Source organism: Camelus ferus, chromosome 17 (assembly GCF_009834535.1).
Source record: "Camelus ferus isolate YT-003-E chromosome 17, BCGSAC_Cfer_1.0, whole genome shotgun sequence".
Classification (NCBI taxonomy): domain Eukaryota; kingdom Metazoa; phylum Chordata; class Mammalia; order Artiodactyla; family Camelidae; genus Camelus; species Camelus ferus.
The window spans coordinates 30,750,780-30,771,316 of NC_045712.1; the positions used below are offsets into that span (position 1 = coordinate 30,750,780).

Here is a 20,537-nt window from a genome sequence, read left to right on the forward strand (position 1 = left end):
TTGATTATAAAGATTGAATACATGTCTTCAAGCCTGCACCATCTTTGGAAAGGGAAGGAAATTAGTCTCAGAGAGCCCCAAGCCCAAGTCTGCTAACTTGCTAGGTACCTCTGTGGCGTCACCTCCTGGATCTCACACCAGCACAGTGGTCTTGGCATTATTCTTGCTGTTTTATTGACATAGAAACTGGTGCTAGTAACTGCAGAGCCAGGATTTGAACCCACGTTTGTGTGCTCTAAAGGAACTGTCTCCAGCACCCCCTCTGCTTCTCGAAACACTTATGGTTCATGGCACCTGCTGTGTGCACCGTGCTACTCAGTGCTCACAGCAGGTGCTGGAGGTCAGGATGGTAACCCCACTTCACACATGAGAAGACTGAGGCTCGGGAAGGCACGGTGGCTCTGACGAGGTCCTCTATGGAATGACAGGTCTGGGGTGTGAGCTGGAGGTCCGCCCGCCACCCTCGGTGTCCGTCTCCAGCACCTGCTCCATGACGCCGGCCTGGCTGCACGTGTCCATCAGGGTCATGACAGAGCTCAGGGGCCCCGTGGTGCCTGTAAAATCGTGACTGTTTCCCCTGAATTTGTCGCCACGTGCTCCTCTTACTCTCCTACATTCTCAATAAATTCCTGATTGTTTATTGCCATCGTTTGGCATTTCACCACCCGGAAGAGCCGAGAACCATCTGCAGACTTGGGAAGTCCATGCTGTTCACCTTCCACGAAGAAATTAATGTTACGTAAGATGGAACCCAGCATGTTGTTAGAGGAAGGTTGGAAGCCACTTCTCTGGCTGAAGAAACTGCCTGTTACCTCCCTCTGTTGTGTCCTGTTTCATCCAGGTCCGAAACCACACTGCAGCTGTCTTAAACATTGCTCCTTGCAAAGCCTCTAAGAAGAATCTAAGTGTTGCCCCCGTGACCACATGCAGCCACCTCCTCTCCAGGGTCTCCTTTGGGTCTGAGGAGAGGTTACCTCTGGGAGAGCTCCAGGCCTTCCTCCCCTCAGTCTCTGCTGGTCCTCTGTCCTTTAGGCAGCCATGGCTGTCGTCTCAGGGGTGGGGGTCCCTATGGGCCCTCCCCCACTTCCTCCTAGCAACTCTCCCCATGGTGCCAGTTCTCCCTCCACTCGCTCATCTTAGGTCATGTAATTTTGTTGTAAAAAAAAATTTTTTTATAAGCATGTTCATTATACGACTTTGAGAAATTAAGGAAAAGTAGAAAGCGAGGACGACTGACCACCCCAAGACCAACCTTGTTAACATTCATGGACTCTGAGAAACTGGGAAACCCCGTGAAGATGATTAGCCCCTGGGCCCTGCAGACGAGGGGCAGAGGAGTGAGGGTCATCCGCTGTCTCGTAGAGGCGTCTGATCCCAGGGAGCCGAGGGGCCCCGCCCCGGGAAGCTGGGAGTTGGCAGGCAGGCAGATGACCGAGGGACAGTGACTCTGCTGAGGTGACCGTGACTGGGTCTGGATGGGAGCCTGCTGGCCAGTGACGAGGGGGCCTGGAGCGCCGTGTCCGCCTGCTGTCCTGCGCTGCTGCTGAGGCCGCTCTGCTGCTTGCCCCACCAGAACCGGGGCTTTCTGCTTCCTCGTCCCCCAGGACCTCCTATGGGACCCCCTCTCGTGCAGGTCACTTCTGCCTCAGGCCTCCATCTCTGCTCTGGTGAGTCCTCAAATGCCCAGTGGCGAGAGAGGGGCCTGGGGACCCGCTGCTGCCAGAGTCCTCCTGGCCTCCCTCTCCCCACACGCACATGTGTGCTGGTCACTGCGGATGCTTAACTGGGGATCGTTTCTTCATTGTTTTCTTTGACTCAGCTCTTTCTTTTTCACTTTGAAAGCATTTTAAAGAAAAGGTTATTCTGACTCAGGAAATGGAAAGCCAGTGTCAGAGGCCATCAGGAGAAAGTGACCCAGGAGAAAAGGAAACCCCAAGACTGAGTCCCTACTCTGCCCCGGGCTTCCCGACACCTGGGCCTGCGGCTTCTTTCTGCCCCAGAATGGACGCGGCTCGAGTTTGAGGGATGCGTAAGACGGATCAGCGTCTTGCTGGGCCCTCCCTGCAAATTCAGAGGATGAAATGGGGTGGGTTAGGGAATAAATAATGATTTCCTGTGTGCTTTAACGTTACTTAACACTGTGCCTCTGAACCTCCCCAGCTGGTCACGAGCACCCCTAGCGCAGAGACCTCACAGGCTGAGAGCCTGCGGGAGGGAGGGCCCCCTCCCCACAGAGAGGCTTCACGTCAGCCGGTAATGGTCGCTTTGGTACCTTCCCTTCAAGAGCCTGGTGGGCTGGCTTTGGTGACTGGTTATACATGGTGTGTACACACCTGCATTCACGGGCCCCTCCCCAGGAGCCTGCCTTCCCTCCCTGTGGAGTGTGAGCACTCAGAGGGCGTGGGCTCGCTGGTGTCACCCTTGCTGGAGCCTGGCTGGTGCCTTGGAGGATGCAGGGGGCAGCTGGAGCCAGGGCACTCCCGGACATCCTCAGGTGACCTGCATCTGGGTGCCCCACCGCGGGACGGCAGCAGACACGGGTCCCTTCCTGCGCAGAAAGAGACCAGGGCTTGGAGGCAGGGCTTGGAGCACTTTCACACCGAAGTCAAGCCAGCCTTACCCACGTCTGGGCCTCCACTCTCCTCCTCTGGCGTCTTGGGACTGCTCTGAGGCTCCTCGTTAATGGGCCATCCTGGAAGTCAGGCCGTGTGCCTTCCATGGGCCATTAGTGATTTCCCAGGAGGCCAGTTCCGGGTATTGATCTGGGCGGCAGCCCGCAGAGCCCTTTGGCAGGAGAACCCTTTCAGAGCCGGTGGGGCCGTGGCTGCCAGAGGAGGCCTCTGAGGAGACCACGCGTGCTAACGGCGGGTCTTGATCTCCTGGCCTCTTCCCGCACAGGACCGCTTTGTGACTGAGGGTGCGTCACTCGTGGGGGTGGCATCCCGCAAAGCGTAGGAAATTATTTTGAGGCAGGACGTACCTGATGTTGGAGGAATAATAATTTCCGTGTAAGTTTCTTACTTAGTTTGTGGAAGGCAGTTATCCATCTCACTTCACTGGGACTGACGTGTTTTCTGGACCGCCGGGAGTGGACAGGAGGGGGCACACAGTGGGAGAGGCCAGGTCAGCCATTCGGGAATCCGAGACCACTTCTGTTCATTGTCCTCTGGGCCCCAGGGCTGCGGCTGCCGAGGGCCTTCGGGGCCCCGCGTCCGGCGCCTCCTGTGCTGTGTTGGCAGCAGCCCGGGGTGCGCTGAGGTCAGTGGCAGTGCCCTCTCTGACCAGACTCTTTGTTGTTGCTGTTGGTCTCCAGCTTTGCTGAGCCCTGTGCAAGTTTGAGGGGTGCAGCGTGATGATCTGACTTACGTACATCATGAAGAGATGACCACGGGAAGTTTAGTGAGCATCCTTCATCTCATATAGATAACAAAACGAGTTTTTTCCTTGTGATGAGAGCTCTTAGGATTGATGCTCGTAACAGCTTCCCTGCAGCTCATACAGCGTGGTAACCAGGGTCACCGGGCTGGACGTTGCATCCTGGGACCTACCTTGTAACTAACTGCAAGCGTGTACTTTTTGACCACCTTCCTCCAATTTCCCCTTCCCCTGACAACCCCCCCTCCCATCTCTGGTAACTAAGCCTGGTGTCTTTTCTAGGAGTCTAGCTTGTTTGGTCTTTTTTTATTCCATGGGTGAGACCCTATGTTGATTGTCTTTCTCTGACTGACTTCACTTAGTGTAACTGCCCTCAAGGTCCGTCTGTATTTTTGCAAATGGCAGAATTGTCCTTGATTTTTTGGCTGAATTATATTCCACTGCATATATACACCACATGTTCTTTACCCATTCATCCGTTGATGGTTGTTTCCTTGTCTTGGCTGTTGTGGATGATGCTGCTGTGGACAGGTATCTCTTTGACATACTGTTTTCATTTCCTTTGGATATATTCCCAGGAGTGGAACTGCTGGGTTATATAGTGGCTCTATTTTCAAGTTTCTGAGGAACCTCCATACTGTTTTCCACCGTGGCTGCACCAGTTTACCTTCCCACCCGCAGTGCAGGAGGGCTCCCTGTCCCCCACATCCTCTCCGACGCTTGCTGTTTCTTACCTTTTTGGCCACAGCCAAGTGTGAAGCGGTATCTTGTGGCTTTGATTTGCGTTTCCCGATGGCTAGTGATGCTGAGCGTCTTTTCATGGGCCTGTTGGCCATCTGCGTCTCTTCCTTGGGAAATGTCTGGCCGCCCTCTTGGTGTCGAGAGTATGTCTGGAGCTGCAGGAAGCAGTTCTGCTCTGTGAGGACGGGGCAGAATAGCCCCCCCACCCCCGGCTTCACACAACCTGGCAGATCTTTGTTTGCTGGTTACTCTGGCTCTGACCCCAGGCAGGAAGCTCCATGGGGCAGGGACTGTATCTGATTCAGAGCCTAAACTAGGGCCTGGCACAGACCCAGCGCTCAGTCTCTCTCTCGCTGAAGAAATGAGGGGTGGGAGCTGGGTGGGCATCAGTCCTGCTGCTCCTTCAAGTCGTGCCCGGGGGTGTGGGCGTTGCAGCCTCGCCTTCTCTGGGGAGGAGGTGTCTGTGTCTTTGGGTCTGCACCTACCTGCACACGGGCGACTAGAATGTAAGGAGAGACAGACTTGAAAGGACGTAAGTTCTCCAGGAAACATCGGAGCTTTGCAGTTCTTACCACTGTGCTTGTTAGGGTCTCACGTTAAAGTGGCTGTGAGGACAGTGACATCACAGTGAGGACAGCTGTGGCAGGAAGACAGTAGCTGACCGCACGGGGACCAACATCTGCTTCCCCCGGCACGGCGTGGCCTGGCTGGGGCTCTGTGGCAGGAACTCGCTCTGCTGGGATGAGGAAACAGTCACCAGGTTTGCGGAGTACATCTGTACGGGTCTCACTGCAGGTCCCGCTGTTACCCCCATGTCACAGATGAGGGAGCAGAGCTGAGCCACTTCACGATCACAGTGAGGGGGCAACAGAGCCTGTGTTAGAACCCCTGACTTGCTCCTCCATGTGTGAGAGACCTTGCACACGAGAGTGTGAAGTCAGGGTCAGCCTGAGTGACGTAAAGAGGAAACCCCAAAGTGTTGTGCTCACCTGGGATGGAGGTCCATGTCTCTGTCCCTCAGGGAGTCAGTCCGGGGTGAGGCTGGCAGGGCTCCACAAGGTGTCTCAGGGGCCCAGGCCCATCCATGCCATTGCCCCAGCCCCTGAGGGTGCGGTCCGGTGACCGCAGCTTGGTCATTGCCACCTGGGCTCCAGACCCTGGGAAGGAGAAGGAGCCAGCGCGAGGCAAGCAGGATGTCTTCAAGTGGGTGTCGTGGGAACCACGTCCGTTGCTCTGTTCATGTCCTTTTGGCACGAGCTGATCCCGCAGGCCACACCTCACTCCTGGGAAGGTGGAAACGTGGTCTCTGTCGGCAGCCGCATGCCCAGGTCCAGCTGGGTACTCGGGATGGGGAGGTGGAGTTCGGGGCAGTGGATCTGCGTCCGCCAAGAGGACGTCTCCTCCGCCAGGGGTGTCAGTGCCGGGCCAGGCGGGAGAGGTGCCGCCTGTTCATTATCACGAGGCTCGCGGTCACCTACTCAGTTACAGGGACTGTTAAGCCTGCCTTTGGTGGGCAGCTCTGTGGCGAGCGGTTTGGGGGCTGCCATGAAGCCCCATTCACGGCTCTGCCTGACATAGCTGGGAGATGAGATGCTGGCAGGAGGCCATCTGTGCCCTTCTGGTGCTTGCCCGTCTCATTCTGAGAGAGGCCAGTGGGGCAGGGTGGCCGTAGGCACGTACCTGGGCAGAGTGCGGTCCATGCACATCTCTTCCATCTTCTCGCCCACCTGAGGGCGAGGTGGTTCTCACTGGTGAGGCTGGCCCGGGGCCAGGAGCTGGGGCCCTCGGGTGTGGCGGTGGGTCAGGCAGGCAGAGAGTCACAGTCGTCAAGGTCAGGGAATCCAAATTCTAGTTCTGACCCTTCTGATCGCTAGTGAGCAACCTCAGCTCTTCGAGCCTCAGTGTTCTCTCCTGTGAAATCGGTCACTTATGTCAAAGGGCTGCTGGCAAGGATCTGCTGGGACACAGGTTCGTCCCTGGGTAAGTGGATGCTTCCATCTGACTCCTTCAGACTCCTGGTCCCCAACAGTGTGTCCTCAAGTTTGATGATGTCGGAGGTGGCCCTGCCTGTCCCTTCAAGTCCTCCCTTCCTAGTGGGAACGCCGCCGCCCCCTCTGTCTGCATCACCGTGACTCCTCCTGCCTGCTCTGCTTGCGATTTCTCTCAGCTGTTTCCCAGCTTGGCTGCGTCTCGTCCGTGGCCTCAGCTCACTGTGGACGCCCTGGCCCCCCACGGCCTCCCCAGGGCCCCTGTGGCCAGAGCACTCTGGGAGGCCCGGAGCAGAGCTTCTGAGGACGTGCCAGGTGCCCTGGCAGGGGAGAGGCCTCGCGGAGGTGGGGCTGAGAGGGATTCGAGATGCAGGAGCAAAGCTGGGACAACCTCTGGCGTCGGCACCCGGGAAAGCTGGGTTTGTGTCGGCACAGGTTGGAGTGGGAGGGGCTGGAGGAAGGGTGTGGAGTTGAGAGGCTGTTGTGATTGTGCGAACCTGGAGTGATGAGGGCTGGGGGTAGCGCAGGGGGTGGAGAGCAAATATGAGAGATGAGACCTGTCTGGGGAGTCGGTCCCGGGCCTCCGTGTCCAGAGGTTACAGGCACAGCAGGTGTGGACACCGAGGTGAGAACGAGGTGGGGTCCAAACCAGGCACATAGGAGCCAGAGTGAACCTGGGCCTCAGAGCAGAGGCAGAGCCCAAGATGGCCCCGTGAGGCTTGCCCAGGCTTCATCTTGAGCACCAGAGGCACAGAGAGCCCACGAGGGATCCACGCCTGTCTTTTCACCCAGCTGAGCACAAACTACTCTCTCCTGGAAAGAGTGAGTTTTCCTCCAAACCTGGTGAAATCCATCCACAGAATGGGCCTCTGCTCTGTGCCAGGCATTGTTCTGAGCAAGGGAAACAAGGAGGGTGTCGTTTGCTGGCAGAAAAACAAGGAAACAGGTTATTCCAGCCAGAGTGATCAGGACCTGAGACACAGCCAAGCCCTGGGACATGGGAACCCAGAGGGAAGCATGACTGATTCTGGCTGGGAGGCTGAGAGGATGGTGTGGCCTGGGTGCTGCAGGGGGTCCACCAGGCAGAGAAGGTGGTCGTGGTGCAGTGCTGCAGACTGCACGCTGTGGAAGGCTGGAGATGTACCCGGAGCCTCCACCCCGTGACAATCAGGGAAACGGGAATAAAAACCACAGTGAGATTCCATTTCACAGCCGTTCAATGGGCAGATATGAAGCCTGACACTCCCAAGTGTTGGTGGGGATGCGGGTGAGAGAAGGATGAGCCACTGTCGGCAGGAACGTCTGTCCGTCACACCTGGTGGGGCTGATGTCTCCGTGCCCTGTGCAGCGACTCTGCCCCCAGATGGAGACATCACAGGGATGCCGCAGCCCTGGGCACCAGAGAACTTGTGGGGCAGCACGGCTGTAACACCTTGCTGCAGGGCCAGTCCCAGTGTCCGCGCAGGAGGATGGACAGACGCAGCGTAGGGTATGGTGAGAGGTGACTTCTGCTCCCTGCCTGCATGTGGTTGAAGCCCCGTGGTGCACTGAACAAAAGAAACGGTACACTGAGAAGACATCAGGATGCATCTGTTTAATAGCAGTTCAAACACAAGTGAAGGAAAGCAGGGCATTTTACCTGCATCCAGGTGGTTACACCACGAGGAAGAGGGACAAGTGATGGTCGCAGGAGTCAGGACGGGTGGTGACTTCTGGGGGGAGGAAAGGCACACACATGCTCCTGCGGGACCGGTGGTGTCCTGTCCGAGTGTCCACTTTACTGGGGCGATTGTGTTACTGCGTAGGTAAATCCGCAGTGAGCAGTCATTGGGCCTTGCTGATCCACCGCGCTGGCCTTGGTGTAGCAGCCCTGAGGTGGGGAGTCGGCCGGAGGCAAGGGCCAGGAGCATTGGGAAGGCTCTCCTGGGCCACACAAAGGATTTTGACTTTTTTGTTTTCAATTTTACGTTGTTTTTCTAAGCTGAGGTATTTTTAGGGTATTAGTGACATTCAGAATATGTAAAACCTTCAGCATATAAATAAGGAGTTAGAGACAGCCACAATAAAAGGGTGGTGCCAATCTCAATCTTTTTGCCCCAGGTTTCTGCTTTCAGAGGGCTTCCAGCTCAGAAAAAGGCTGTGTGCAGAGAAAGCAAGATTGAATTGAGTCTTGAAAGGTCAGGAGGCACTGTCACTTGGGAGTCATGTACTCTTGTGCATCTTGGGGACACTTCTTTGCCCACAGAAATTTAGACTGTGGACTGGAAGGGGAGCCTCAGCCTTGCTCCGCATGCCCAGGTCTTCTTGGGGGGAGCCACATAGAGTGAGAGCCACGTGGAGTGAGGGGCTGAGAGGACCCAGGCAGGAGAACTTGGCAGAGACCCAGGAGTGCATGTCCTCAAAGCTGAGTGGAGAGCAGTCTGGGGACACATCCCCTGCAGAGAAACAAGGACGGCAGGGGTGGGGGCAATGCTGGTGTGATCCCATGGCCACCATGACAGGCATGTGTGTGGCACCGTGTGCCCCCCCCCAGGTGCCTGGTGACAGGGTGGCACCGCTGCTTCTTCATGCCAGCCCTGACTGCAGGCACACTCGTTGGTTGCAGGCTCCCACAGGCTCTGCAGAGTGGCTAAGGTATCGCCTGAGCAGGCCAGGTAAGGTGGCCGGGGGCGGGGTGTGTGTGTGTGTGCAATAAGTGCCTGAAGAGAGAGGTTAGCAGCATGTACATCAGGTGTTAAAATGCACTAGACTGTGTGCTCTCTCTGCTCCAGGCTGGTTGATGCTGGGTTTGCTTTCTCACATTTACATGGAAATACACCTTTGCTGTGGCCTGTGGTTTCCTAGTTGACTGACTTCAGGGCAGGTCCACTCTGGCATTCATGATCCTTGCAGGGGAGCCTTGGCTGAGTGGGATTCAGTGCTGGGAGGCTGGCTGGCTCCAGGCAATCCTGTGACATCTCCCGGGGGTCCCTGTTGGCCTCCGTATGTCGCTGTTTCAAAGGTTGTTTGATAACTTTCTGATGACCCAGGGACCAAGGGGGACTGGCCTCAAACCGCATCTGCTCTGTCCCCCTGTCCCTGTCGTGCAGCTGGGAAGTCTCCCTTTTATGGGATACCTCACTAGAGGATTTGAAGCCAGACCCCGAATTTTGGAAACCATGAGCGGCAGCTCCGCGGAGCTTGTTAGTGAAGCCCCCGCTGAGTGCAGTGAGCCAGCCACAGGTCCACTGAGTGCAGGAGCCTTGCTGCTCCAGGTGCTGCTGACCTTGTCCTGGAGGGTGGGGACTGGAAGCTGCTCAGAACCAGGGCCCGGGGCAGGGATACAGGGTGAGCCCTGCATGTGCTGCTGGGAAGGGCTCGGAGGATGCCTGGCTTCCGCCGCGCTGGGGGCTGTGACTGGTGAGTGATGTCTGCTCTGACTGCAAGAGGCGTGGTGCTGGCGGCCTCTCAGGTGAGCCGTCCCTTCACTCTCACAGTGAGTCTGGAAGTAGGTGCCGTGCTCCTGCCATAGGAGACTGTTCATGGAAAGATGTTAAGGAATCAAAAAAAGAATCCAAAATCAGACATACAGTGTAATTACAATTACAAACTGTAATTGCCCTTTATAATTTCAAATGTGAATGTATAATTACATTACAAATAATGGCAAATTTTAATACATGTGTGGAGAGAAAAAGCCTGGAAATCTTTCATCATGTTCGTGACAGTTTCCACTGGGTGGTGAGATTGTGGATGGACTTTGTTTTTCTTTATGCTTGTCTGTATTTTTCCATTTTTCAAAGTGACCCATTTTCCTTTTTCAGACATACATAAATTATGTGTGTGGGTGTGTGCATTTTTTTCCACATTTATATGTGTGGAGGTCTGGTGGCATGCTGCTTCACTTCATAAATTCACCAGGAATATTAATTACTCCTCCTGTTGGTCTCGGTGGCTCCTTAGGGTCACACCCACCCACCCCCGCTTTGCTTTATCTGGACGGAAAGATTTGGGCAAGACCCCCTATCACCTCTCAGTTTCTAATACTGGATAAATCTTGACCTTCTTTGAAAAGGATGAAAGATCATGGGAAATCCAAAAGACTCAGCAGCCCCAAAGAGGGCAGCCTTCTGAGGACTCACAGGACGTCGTACCATGAGGTAGTTTGGCTATAAGAGATTTAGGAACTTTCTGGTGACTACCGACGGGGTCCAGGAAGACTTGGTTATAAAATACTCTATAAAGGGAAAGGGGGCACTTGTGGAGAGGGCATGTCCTGATACCTGCCAGGGTTCCGTGGGCCCAGAACTCTGCCAGTCCTGGGCTGAGGCTTTGCATAGCCCAGCGCCGGACACAGAGGCACTCAGAGTCGTTTTCTGTCATCTTCCAAATAGAATTATGTTACGGCCTCCACACACACGTAACCTACTTTTCCAATGTTTTAATAACTTTGGCTTACTGGGAGTTAATACTTAGTGGGGTGTTTGAAACCACCCAGTTGTGCAGATCTGCCAATTCAGGCCCTTCTTCCCGCCCTGCAGACACGCAGGTGGCAGGCTGAGACGCGGCCGTGGTGGGGAGAGCCCGCCAAGGTCCGGGCGCTGTCGTCCTGCAGCGCCTGGTCCTGCTCTGTTTGCTTTATTTCTCTGGTGGGAGCTGGCATAGTTAGCACATGGGCCTGGGAAGACTTCCACCTGGCTAGCAGCCGGGGGATGGAGAATTCCTCCCCCTAAGGTGGGCCCACAGCCATCACCCCTGCTCCCAAGTAGCAGTGTTTGAAGTCCTGACCCTCTGGTGGGTGTAGGTCTGTGTTGGGCACAGACGTGCCTGCTGAATGCTAACCAGATCTATAAAAGCCCAGATACACAGACCAGGAGGCCAGGAGGTGACCTGCCCTGGAGTGGACAGTCTACAGAGTGCAGCGTCCTTGCTATGTCCTCCAGTGACTGGACCCACACAACCCCAACAGGCACTTAGTTAAGGGGCGGAAAGCCACGTGCCAGTGGCAGGCGCAGTGCTGGACAGTGTGAGACCATTGTCATTCACTCGTCAGAGCACCTCTGCAAGGCAGGGATTGGTTCTCTTGTGCAGGTGCCTTCCTGAGGCTGTGGGCGACTCTCAAATACCGAAGGGAGATTCAAACTCAGGGGGAGCTGACTGTTAAAGCTCGCCTCTGTTTGGTTACCACAGGTTTTCTCTCTTCCTGTCCCGTCAAGTCTTACAGAAAGACGCGTGTGGACCACAGCTGTGCTCTCTGCTCTGCTATTGGTCTGTGAGGTAAAAATGACGTGAATGGGTTGATTTAACATGAGTATCTTAGAGCCAGATCCAAAGCTGTACGTCTCCATAGAGAGGGAGATGTATGGACTTGGATACAGTGGAGGACCCTGGGGCCAGCACAGTGAATGTGGGAGGAGGGGGCCCTGACTTCTTCCCACCAGGACAGAAGCTACTGCAAACAGAGCCAGTTGAAGGTGAGGAAGAAACTCCTGTCCTCAGGGGTCCAGTGCTGGTCCTGGGGGGAAGCGGGGATGCGGCAGTGGGGGGGCTCGTTCAGCAGCGGGACACCACCCGTATAAAGCACCTCACTCGGCAAATTAGCGTCTCCACTTTCGTGTATTGGAGTAGCTAAGAGACCCACAGACACTTCCAACATAAACAGAAATAACCAACTGCCACTGCATGAAACAGTCGGGACATGCACGTGAGCTGTGCTGGGTGACGGTCACCCTGGAGGCTGCAGATGCTCTGAGATTGGAGGTGCACAGGGCAGGAGGGGCAGGTGGGGTGTGCAGGGTGACGGCCCAAAGCCAGCTGATGGTAAGCGGGTAAAGCTCCGAACGCAGGGATGGAGGGAAGCTCGGTCGTTTCTACCTGGCTTGTCTTCTGTTTCCGGGAGCATTTGGTGTTGGGTGGGGGCCCTGTGCTCCATCGCCAGGGCTGGCCGGCCACGCCCTATGTGTGCATTCTTAGGACCCGGCTCTGCTCTCCAGCAGGGAGGGGAGGAGTGGGCGGCCCAGAGGACCAGGGCTGCACCCAGGTGGGTCACATCAGAGCAGGACGCGCATTCTCGTCCCTGTGGTGGGCCCGGGGGCAGGTGGGGAAAGGGAGCTCGGATGGGAGGAATCCAGGTTCCTAGACCAGGGTTGTACAGGAGGCAGGCAGGCGGATGGGGTGTGGGGCGTGGAAGGCCAGGCGTCCACTTGGGGTGGCCAGAGGCCCGGCAGGGAGCGGGGAGGCAGCATCACAAGTTACTTGTGGGATCCTTGGACAGCTTGATGCTGGAAAGTCCAATAAATCATTGGTGAATGGAGGACTCAGCATGTTGACTTCCTGACTGCAGGATCAACACAGACCTCCCTGGGTGATCTCCAGTCTCCAGCTACCACTCAGGGCGAGGGGCTTTGGGACACTGCCTGACTACACACTGTGATGCAGTCACATGGTGTCTTCCCCCACAGTGGCCCAGAGTGCAGACTTGAGGGCCAGCCTGGCTGGGTTCAAACCTCCAGCTGTGTGACCTCAGGAGAGCTGGTTAGTCTCTCTGGGCCTCCCTTTTCTCATCCGTAATACGGGGAAATTAGCAGTACCTACCTCGTGGGGTGTTATGAGCATGAAGTGAGTTAGCACCCAGCACACTTAGACCGGCGTCTGGCCGAAGTAAATACCGGCTGTCAGCACTGGCTGCTACATGACGCCTGCCTGCACCAGCGTCCTGCTGGGTTGTTTTCCATAAACTCTCTCAGTCAGTCCTCACAAGGCCTGGGAGAGGGGCATTACTGATCTGTTCTACAAACAAGAGCGCTATTTCTAGTTCCCTCTATGAAATTTTAGACCCCTTCACTGGCTTTGTTCTATTTCCATCCCTGCCGCACACTTTCGAGCTGCGGGAGCCGTGCCAGGGCGCGAGGGGCCCTGGGAGAGGAGGCGGGCAGTGAGTTTGGGCTCCGGCAGAGCCTGACGTGCGCTGCTCTAGTTTGGGAGAGGGGTTCAGTCCTGCCTCACAATCCCACTCGCAGGCCTGATGACAGATGCACCGGGGGAATTTTTTAAAGTCATAAAATTTGGCAGTAAGGAGTGTGCAGTGCAGTGAGCCATCCAGTTCTCTGAGTGGGATGCCTTGGGAGTAAGCGAGAGCTGAGAGCTTGTCTAGTCCTCAGGAGGCTGGCAGACGCCCTCCCGCCCCTGCACTGGGGACACGATAGCGGTCAGTGGGGCTACTGTCCACAGGTCAGATGACCCCACCTCGCCCCCCAAGTTGCTGCCTAGTTGGGGGGAACTCTCCGACCACACACCTCCTCCAAGAAATCCTTGGTTTTCTTTTTTTTTTTTTCCCCTACTAAAATGAGCAGAACATCTCTTCGGCTGGGCACTCAGTTCTCCCTTTGATGAATCTGGCATGGCTGGGAAGAGGGCGGGCAGGAGGGAGGCTGACGTTTTCAGCTCTGGCCAGGCCACGCCAAGTGTTCCACGCTGGCCCTCGTGGTTCTCCCGTCAGTTGTGTGTGGGTGGTGTGGTGAGCCCCACTGTGCAGCCGTGCAGACGGGCGTGCAGCAGGTCCCCGCCGAGCCCACAGTCCTGTAGGAAACAGGCAGGCGTCTCTGGTGGAGCTGAATTGTTTTCACCCCAACACTGGTCTCTTGTATTGGTGAGGCTTCTGGCTTGCTTCCCCCCCACCCTTTCAGGGGTCTCTGCCCAGTGTGGGTCCACGGATGGGCTCACCATCCAGCATCCGGTGGGGAGTGAGGTGGAGCAGAAGATTGGCAAGGCAGAGGCCCCAACCTTGAGCCGTGGCACCCATTACTGTATTTCCACATTTCACCTCAGAACCCCAGCAAGGAGGTGTCAGTGTCCCTGTTTCCCAGGTGGAGAAACTGAGGCCTGTGGAGGGCCCAGAGCCAGCTCCTGGGGGCTGCAGTGTGAACCTAGGCCTCCAGACTGCAAGTCCCCTTCCCCGAGGACAGAGATGGTGCCTCGTCTGTACCAGGCAAGACCAGGAACATTCCATCCTTGTCGTCTTGTGTACCTCACAGTGCCTCTGTGGTTTTAGGATTATCCCCATTTTGCAGGTGAGAAAACTGAGACCCAGAGAGGTTAGTCACTTAAACAATGAGTAAGCAAAAGAAAACAAGGAGAATTAATTGTTTGATGGAGGGGAAATTCTGCTTCGTCAAACCTGGGCACAGATGAGCAGGCTCCAGCTCATAAATTCTGAAGCTCTGCAGTGTGTTTGTTTCACGGGCTGCATATGCTTTATCGGGAGCTGCCCCACCTCCCAGGGCTGGGCGCCAGGCCGGCCATCTGCTCCCGGGGCTGGGCCTCCCCCTGACAGTTGCCTTCTCCCGGAACGGCCAGCTCCCAACTGGCTGTGGCCGGTAAAGAAGTTCCAGGAAAAAGATCTTCACCAGCGTCTGATGAAGCCTCATTTCTGCTGCTGTGGGTATTTCCTCATCTGCATAAATGGTCCCTGCTGATTTTCTGATGCTGTTCTTTGTCAAGCTTGCAAGTATCAGAAGAGGGAGAGAATCACTTTCCTCCACATCTGCTGAGGGCCCGGCCCTGCACATTCCTTGACAAACATTGTCCCCTGTCTCCCTGCCCTGTTGTTCACAGCAGCCCCTGGGGCTTCAGAAAGTCAGATCAGGTCGCTGCCCTGCTCGGTACCATCCTGTGTGTGGAGAGCCCCCACCACCTCTCAAAGCTTGTCTCGGGCCCTTCCTCCTCCTCCGAGCAGGGTCCAGATCGGAGGCCTCCTTTCTGGGCCGGGGTAGGCACACCTGTGTTGGCCCATGCAGGACCCTGTGCAGGACAGCTCTTCCCGACCCCCAAGGCTGTGTCCTCCTCAGCCTTCCTGGCTCACACATGCCGAGAGGACCTCCCCAGCCACCCCTCCAGTCCAGACAAGGTGCCTGTGGGCCCCTCTGGGTTCACGGCACTCTCAAAACACACTTTCATGCGTGCTCTCTGCTTAGTGTCTGTCTTTCCCGCCAGACTGTCAGCTGTGTGAGGACAGGGACTGTGCTGTTTGTCCACCTCGTGTCCCCAGGTCTGGCACGAAAGCGATCAGCTTTGAGCCAGTCTGTCTGGATGATCTCAGTCACCGGTTCCTGGTTCCGCTGTCCTGTGAGTCTGGCTGGGTGTGACTGGCTGCCTTGCTGGGTCACACATAGTGATGCTTGGAGTCAAACCAAGTTGCGCTGGTTTCTGAGTTTGCTCTCTGTCCACAGCCTCCTAGCCACTCTGGTGTTTGTTTAGTCCATGTCTTGGTTCCAGAGTGCTGTATGTTTCGGAGCTGAAGTAGAATCACGGTAGCGTGTGAAGCCCCGAAGGAGACATTCCAAGTGGTGGCCAGCATGCAGCGACGGTGAATGTGGAAGTTCTTTCGGAAGGCCTTATGTGGGGGTTCCCTTTTCCCAGAGAGACAAAACGTAAACACACACAACTCAGGAGTGGCTGATTGTGCTTATGGCAGCAGGTGGGGAGCTGGGAGGGCTGGGGCCCGGGAAGCAGAGGTGCTGGGGGCCAGCCAGCCTGCAAGGGCAGCTCCTAGGCTGGGCCCGTAGCCTGCAGGCACTGGGGGGCGGGCGGAGGGGAGTCTGGACAGGGTGGGTGGACAGAGTAGAGCAAGACCCACAGGCTTCCTGAGGCCCCTGGGCGTGAGCCTCGAGTGCCGGGGACCGCTGAGGGCAGGGGACCCGGGCCTGGGGTCATCTGGTCCATCAGCACATCCTTACTGTGTACTGGGTCCCCTAGCTGAGAACATAGCAGTGTACCAGCTGAGTCAGGCCTCTGCCTGGGGAGCGCCTTCTGGTCGGGGAGGGGACATGAAGCGTGGCCACAGACGAGGAATCTCTCGGTGACGAGAATTGAAGAGACTGCGGCACTCACGTGTCAGAAGAGGCCTGAGACCCAAGTGATGGTCGAAGCAAAGATCAGGGAGGTGAGGGGCAGTCCCGTAGCAGAGGCCTCAGCAGGTGCAGAGGGTCCAGGCCGGCACCGGTGAGGACTGGCTCTGGGAGCCGACTGTGTGTACCCTCCCCAACCCCGAGTCCGGTGATGTCATGTTATTGACTTGAAACTCGCCGTAGGGGCACGTTTACACCGAGAAATCAGCAAACGCTACGCCTCATCCCGCTGGTTTTCTGAGAGCTGGGAAGAGGGGTGAGGGCATCACCACAGGGCAGCAGGCTCTGTTCTGATGCAGTGGGAAGTCAGTGCAGGGCTCAGGCAGTCTACGGAACAGAATTGGGCTTGGATCCAGGGAACAAGGAGTGTGGTGAGTGGGAAGAGAGACCGATGGATGAGAACTGGGGTCCCGGCAGGAGCTGAATCCAGGGGCTGGGAGAGCCCCAATTAGGGCAGCAGCAGAATGAGGCCAGTGTCAGAGCATGTGTCTGCTGAGATGCCTGGGCTGGGTCTGGGGGAGGGGGGCCTGCAGTGCTGCCCACCTGGCAGAGGAGGGCGGCTGAGGCCCCTGCTGCCTGCAGTCGGACGGCCAGGTTGCTCTGCTTGCTTCCAGAGGGGTGGCAGCAGCCACTCCATCAGTCCAGATTTGGCCTGTGGTCGCCGGTGTGTCTCTCAGGGAGGTGAGCGGCTCCACGGTGGCTGGGAGTCTCCAGGCAGAGGGGCGGCCTTCCCTGCCTGGAGGTCCCACGTGGCCGCTGAGCGGTATTGTTGCCCCAGCAGCATGGAGGACAGGGGGCCGCTCTCCCCCCGAGACCTGTCCGCCAGAGGCTCTTCTTGGGTGGCACGTGGCCTCAGCACTTGGGAAAGCTCTGCAGGTGACTGCAGGGCATGGCCAGCGTTGAGAGCCACTGGGTTAGAAGCAGCTCCTGTGGGGTAAGTGCAAGCAGTTTTCCGCGTGTTGTGTCCAGGTTGGGTTCTGGCAGCAAGCACCTTCAGGCAGTGGTGGTGATGCCATGTGCCGCTCCTCTGGACGCTAAGTGAGCCCCTGAAGTCCTCCTCCGCCCACTGGGCCCTGAGCGCAGGGAGAGGCTGGCGGTCGCATGACCTGGCTTGTCCATCTGCATTCACTGTGGGCTGAGCTAATCTGGCAGCTTCCCAGCTCCCAAAGGACAGTAAAGTGCTTGAGCTGTCCCTTCCGGGAGCTGCGGGGGATCTGGGGGAGAGGGGTCCGCAAGGCCAAAGGTCCTGAGGTGGGAAGAGCTGGGTGCTGCTGGAGAGTCTGGAAGCCCCTGTGAGGACAGGTCGAGAGCCGGGGAGGTGCTGGAGGAGTGGCGGGACCAGGAGGGGACAGGACGGCTTGTACTCTGAGCCCACTTGGTAGCCCGTTGGAGACCTGAAAGCCGGGTGGTGAAGTGCTCTGATACACATTTTGCAACTTGCTGTGTGACTTGGGCAGTTAACTTCTATGAGTTTCACTCTCAGCTGTCAGGAAGGTAAAGTGTAGGACGATCCGAGGACTAGGAGTGGTGCACACGGACTCAGCAGAGGGTCTGACATGTAGTGAGTGCTCAGTGAAAAGGCACCTGCTGTCCCCTGTGACCCTGAGGCCCCGTGTTCTAACAGCACTTGCCTCTCACTCAGGCTCACTGCTGATGTCATGAGAGCCCGGTCCTGCCGCGGCTGCGGCCTCTGGGGTCTGGCCTTCCTAATGGCTTCTCTCGTCCTTGCAGGGCCCTGGTCTTTGTGTCCCATGGAGCCGGGGAGCATTGCGGCCGCTATGATGAGCTGGCTCGGATGCTGGTGGGCCTGGGGCTGCTCGTGTTTGCCCACGACCACGGTGAGTACCCGGCCCGCAGTGTGGCCCCCAGCCTGTCTCCCCCATCACCTCCTCCTCAGTTCTTTGCTTCTGATTCCCGCAGTACTCTGGGAGAAGGCACTCTCCACAGAATGTTTCTAAGTAAGAAATGTAGTTACGTAAACAAAAAATATGTCTGACCAGCAGTTTCTGTTGAGTCTGGGATTGAATGCAGGCTGAATAGAAATTTCAACTGAAAACATCCAGAGTCGGAATGTGTTTATGTAAGAACTTGCCTCAGGCCAAGGCCTCCTCTCGCTGGTTGGTGAAACGCTCTCTGTGCAGAGTGAGCCCTGGTTTTCTCCCAGGGCTTCAGGTGGGCACGGTGCCCTCAGAACCAGTGCCATTTACAGCCCAGTGTGACCTCGAGATGCTAACACAGCATTTCAGCCAGGAACACAGTGAGGGTCTCAAGGGCCACGTGGCCATGAGAAGACCCCAGGCACGTGCACACGCACATACACGCACCCACAGCCCCTCCCCGAGGCCAGGTCTTTGATTCTTCCACAAGAAGCATCAGAGGAGGGCGTTTGCTGCCTGAATCAGTATGTGGGTCCTTACCCCTCTGGGTGACGTCTCCGCTCTGTGTGGCTGGGAAGGCTCGCACGTTTCTTTCTCAGTCTACCAATCTTTAGAATGAGGAACTCCCTATGGCTGAACACAGTGATTTCTGCACGACTGCAATGTAGAGATCTATCATCCTGGCCCAGATCCAGAAATGTCGCTTCTGTTTTATCTGATTTGGAAATAATTAAGTGACATTGCCACAAAGAGGGAGGAGCAGTGACGAGGCCCAGAGTCCTGGTTGTGGGAGGGGAGCTCGCTGGGGTATTTTGCGCATAAAGAACTGTAGTTCGGTTCACCAAGAGCCTTTTGTAGCCAGATGCATGCAAGGGTCCTCGTAACTGAGAATGTTGACCAAATTCTTTCTTATTATGGTTGTGATGTTCTTTAGTGCTTTGCAAACGGTCCCAGTAGTGTTTGTGAGACTGTTCGAGAGAGCTTGTTGGAGGACTGTCCCGATTTTACCTTGGATATGTCATTCATTCTTCCGGCACTTTCCACACTGTCAGGCCCACGATCGGATGACTTCTTTTCTGATCACATTTGTCTCCATTCAAGTCTGTTGCAGTGAACTGAACATGGGGACACTCTGAAAGAAAAGGCTGTTTGTAGTGTGCAGATGCTAAACACCTCCTGCTGGAATGTCAAGTGTCTGTTCTGGATCTTGGCGTCGACTGCTTGAACCACTGTCTTATCAGCTGTCCTCAGCCACGTCTGTGGGAGCGAGGAGCTGACAGGCCTTATTTACTCTGTCTGACTGGGGAACTTTGAAACACAATTTTGAAAGTCTTCTTCTTTAGAGTGAAAAGAAAGAAGAAACAGCCTACCTTTTGGTGTTTCCAGAATAACATCTGAAACAGGCCTGGCTCTCTGTGGCATTCTAAATGTAGCTCGAAACCGGTTGCTTACGTTCACTGTTTTAAGTTCCTTGATTTATTGGTTTCTTCCAGTGACTCATGGGAAATCTCTCTGGCAAGTGCCTAAGGGAGGTGTTATATTCAAGAGATGAACGCAGGGTGATTTCTGTTGTCTAGAGATGAGTGAGTGTGGCTTCCTCCGCGGGAGAAGGCAGGTGGTGGACTGCCCCTGGGGTTCCGTGCTGGCTGGAGGAGCATCTCCTGGTGGTTAGTGACCTGGGCTGTGGCACTTCGCGTGGGGAGACGTGGCATGAACCAGGAGGGACTTGAACCTGGGACTGCTGGTTTGTGACCTGGCCTCCTGTGTCACACCAGGAGTGAATCCTGCAGACATGTGTGCAGTCCTCACTCTTCCCCACACAGCTTTTAAAGTAAATAAAGCCTCTATGGGGAGAAGGTCGGGGGCTGTTGGACTCACTTGGGGTGTATATGGAGGATCAGAAGCAGGGCTAGGCTGAAAACACCGCTGGGGGGCCCACGACCTCCCCATGCTCTGCCGGGGGAGGCAGGCACACTGGGTCCAAGTGCCCACTGGACTGCGATACTCCTGTGGATCTCAGAGGCCAAACCCTTCCAGGCCTTAGTTTCCGCATCTACCAAGTGGTCAGGTAGTGCACTGATAGAGTAAGAGAATGAAGCGGGGGCTTTCCCCTCCGCTCAGCCGGCCCGGGACCCCTCCAGCCCCGGTGTGGACCCGCTGCTGCGCCACACTATGAACCCTACAGGGGACTCCGAGGCTGGAAGGAGGGGTCTGGGCCCTTGTGCTGGGCCACCTGTCCAGCCCGCAATGAAGGTAGGAGGAAGCAACAGGTGTGGAAGTCTTTCTGGAGTACAGGGAGCTACCAACCGTGGCTTCGCTGCTGCCGCTGCAGACGCTATGCTGCCCTGACTTCAGCCGAAGTCCCCAGTGTGTCCTTGTCTGGACAGAAATCTGGAGACGCCACGGGGGACGGTCTGGCTGTGTCCCAGGCACGTGCTGCCTGGCATACCCGGCAAGGTGCCCAGTTACGTTTGTCCTCTGTTGACCTTATAATTTTACAGGATGACCTCATGGGCACGAAAGGCTTTGCCAGATGTGAGAATTACATTCCTGCCATTTGTACCCCAGTCTCCGACCAAACCCTTTCCATACGTCATCTCCCCTGCTCGAAATAGTTGTCATTCCCCATTTCAAGGGTGAGGGTCTGCGGTGACACAGCTGAGCCTGCACAC

The 20,537-nt window shown here is 56.3% G+C and overlaps 1 protein-coding gene across 6 annotated transcripts in view; it reads left to right on the forward strand.

Annotated features, from left to right (window-relative positions):
* MGLL (monoglyceride lipase) overlaps positions 1 to 20,537 on the forward strand; it is a 190,068-nt gene that overhangs the window by 117,426 nt on the left and 52,105 nt on the right. For all 6 annotated transcript variants that reach the window (XM_032458807.1, XM_032458805.1, XM_032458806.1 and 3 more), the window contains exon 3: positions 17,720 to 17,826. In XM_032458807.1, coding sequence (XP_032314698.1) covers positions 17,720 to 17,826 — 107 coding nt within the window. The remainder of the gene's footprint in view (positions 1 to 17,719; positions 17,827 to 20,537) is intronic.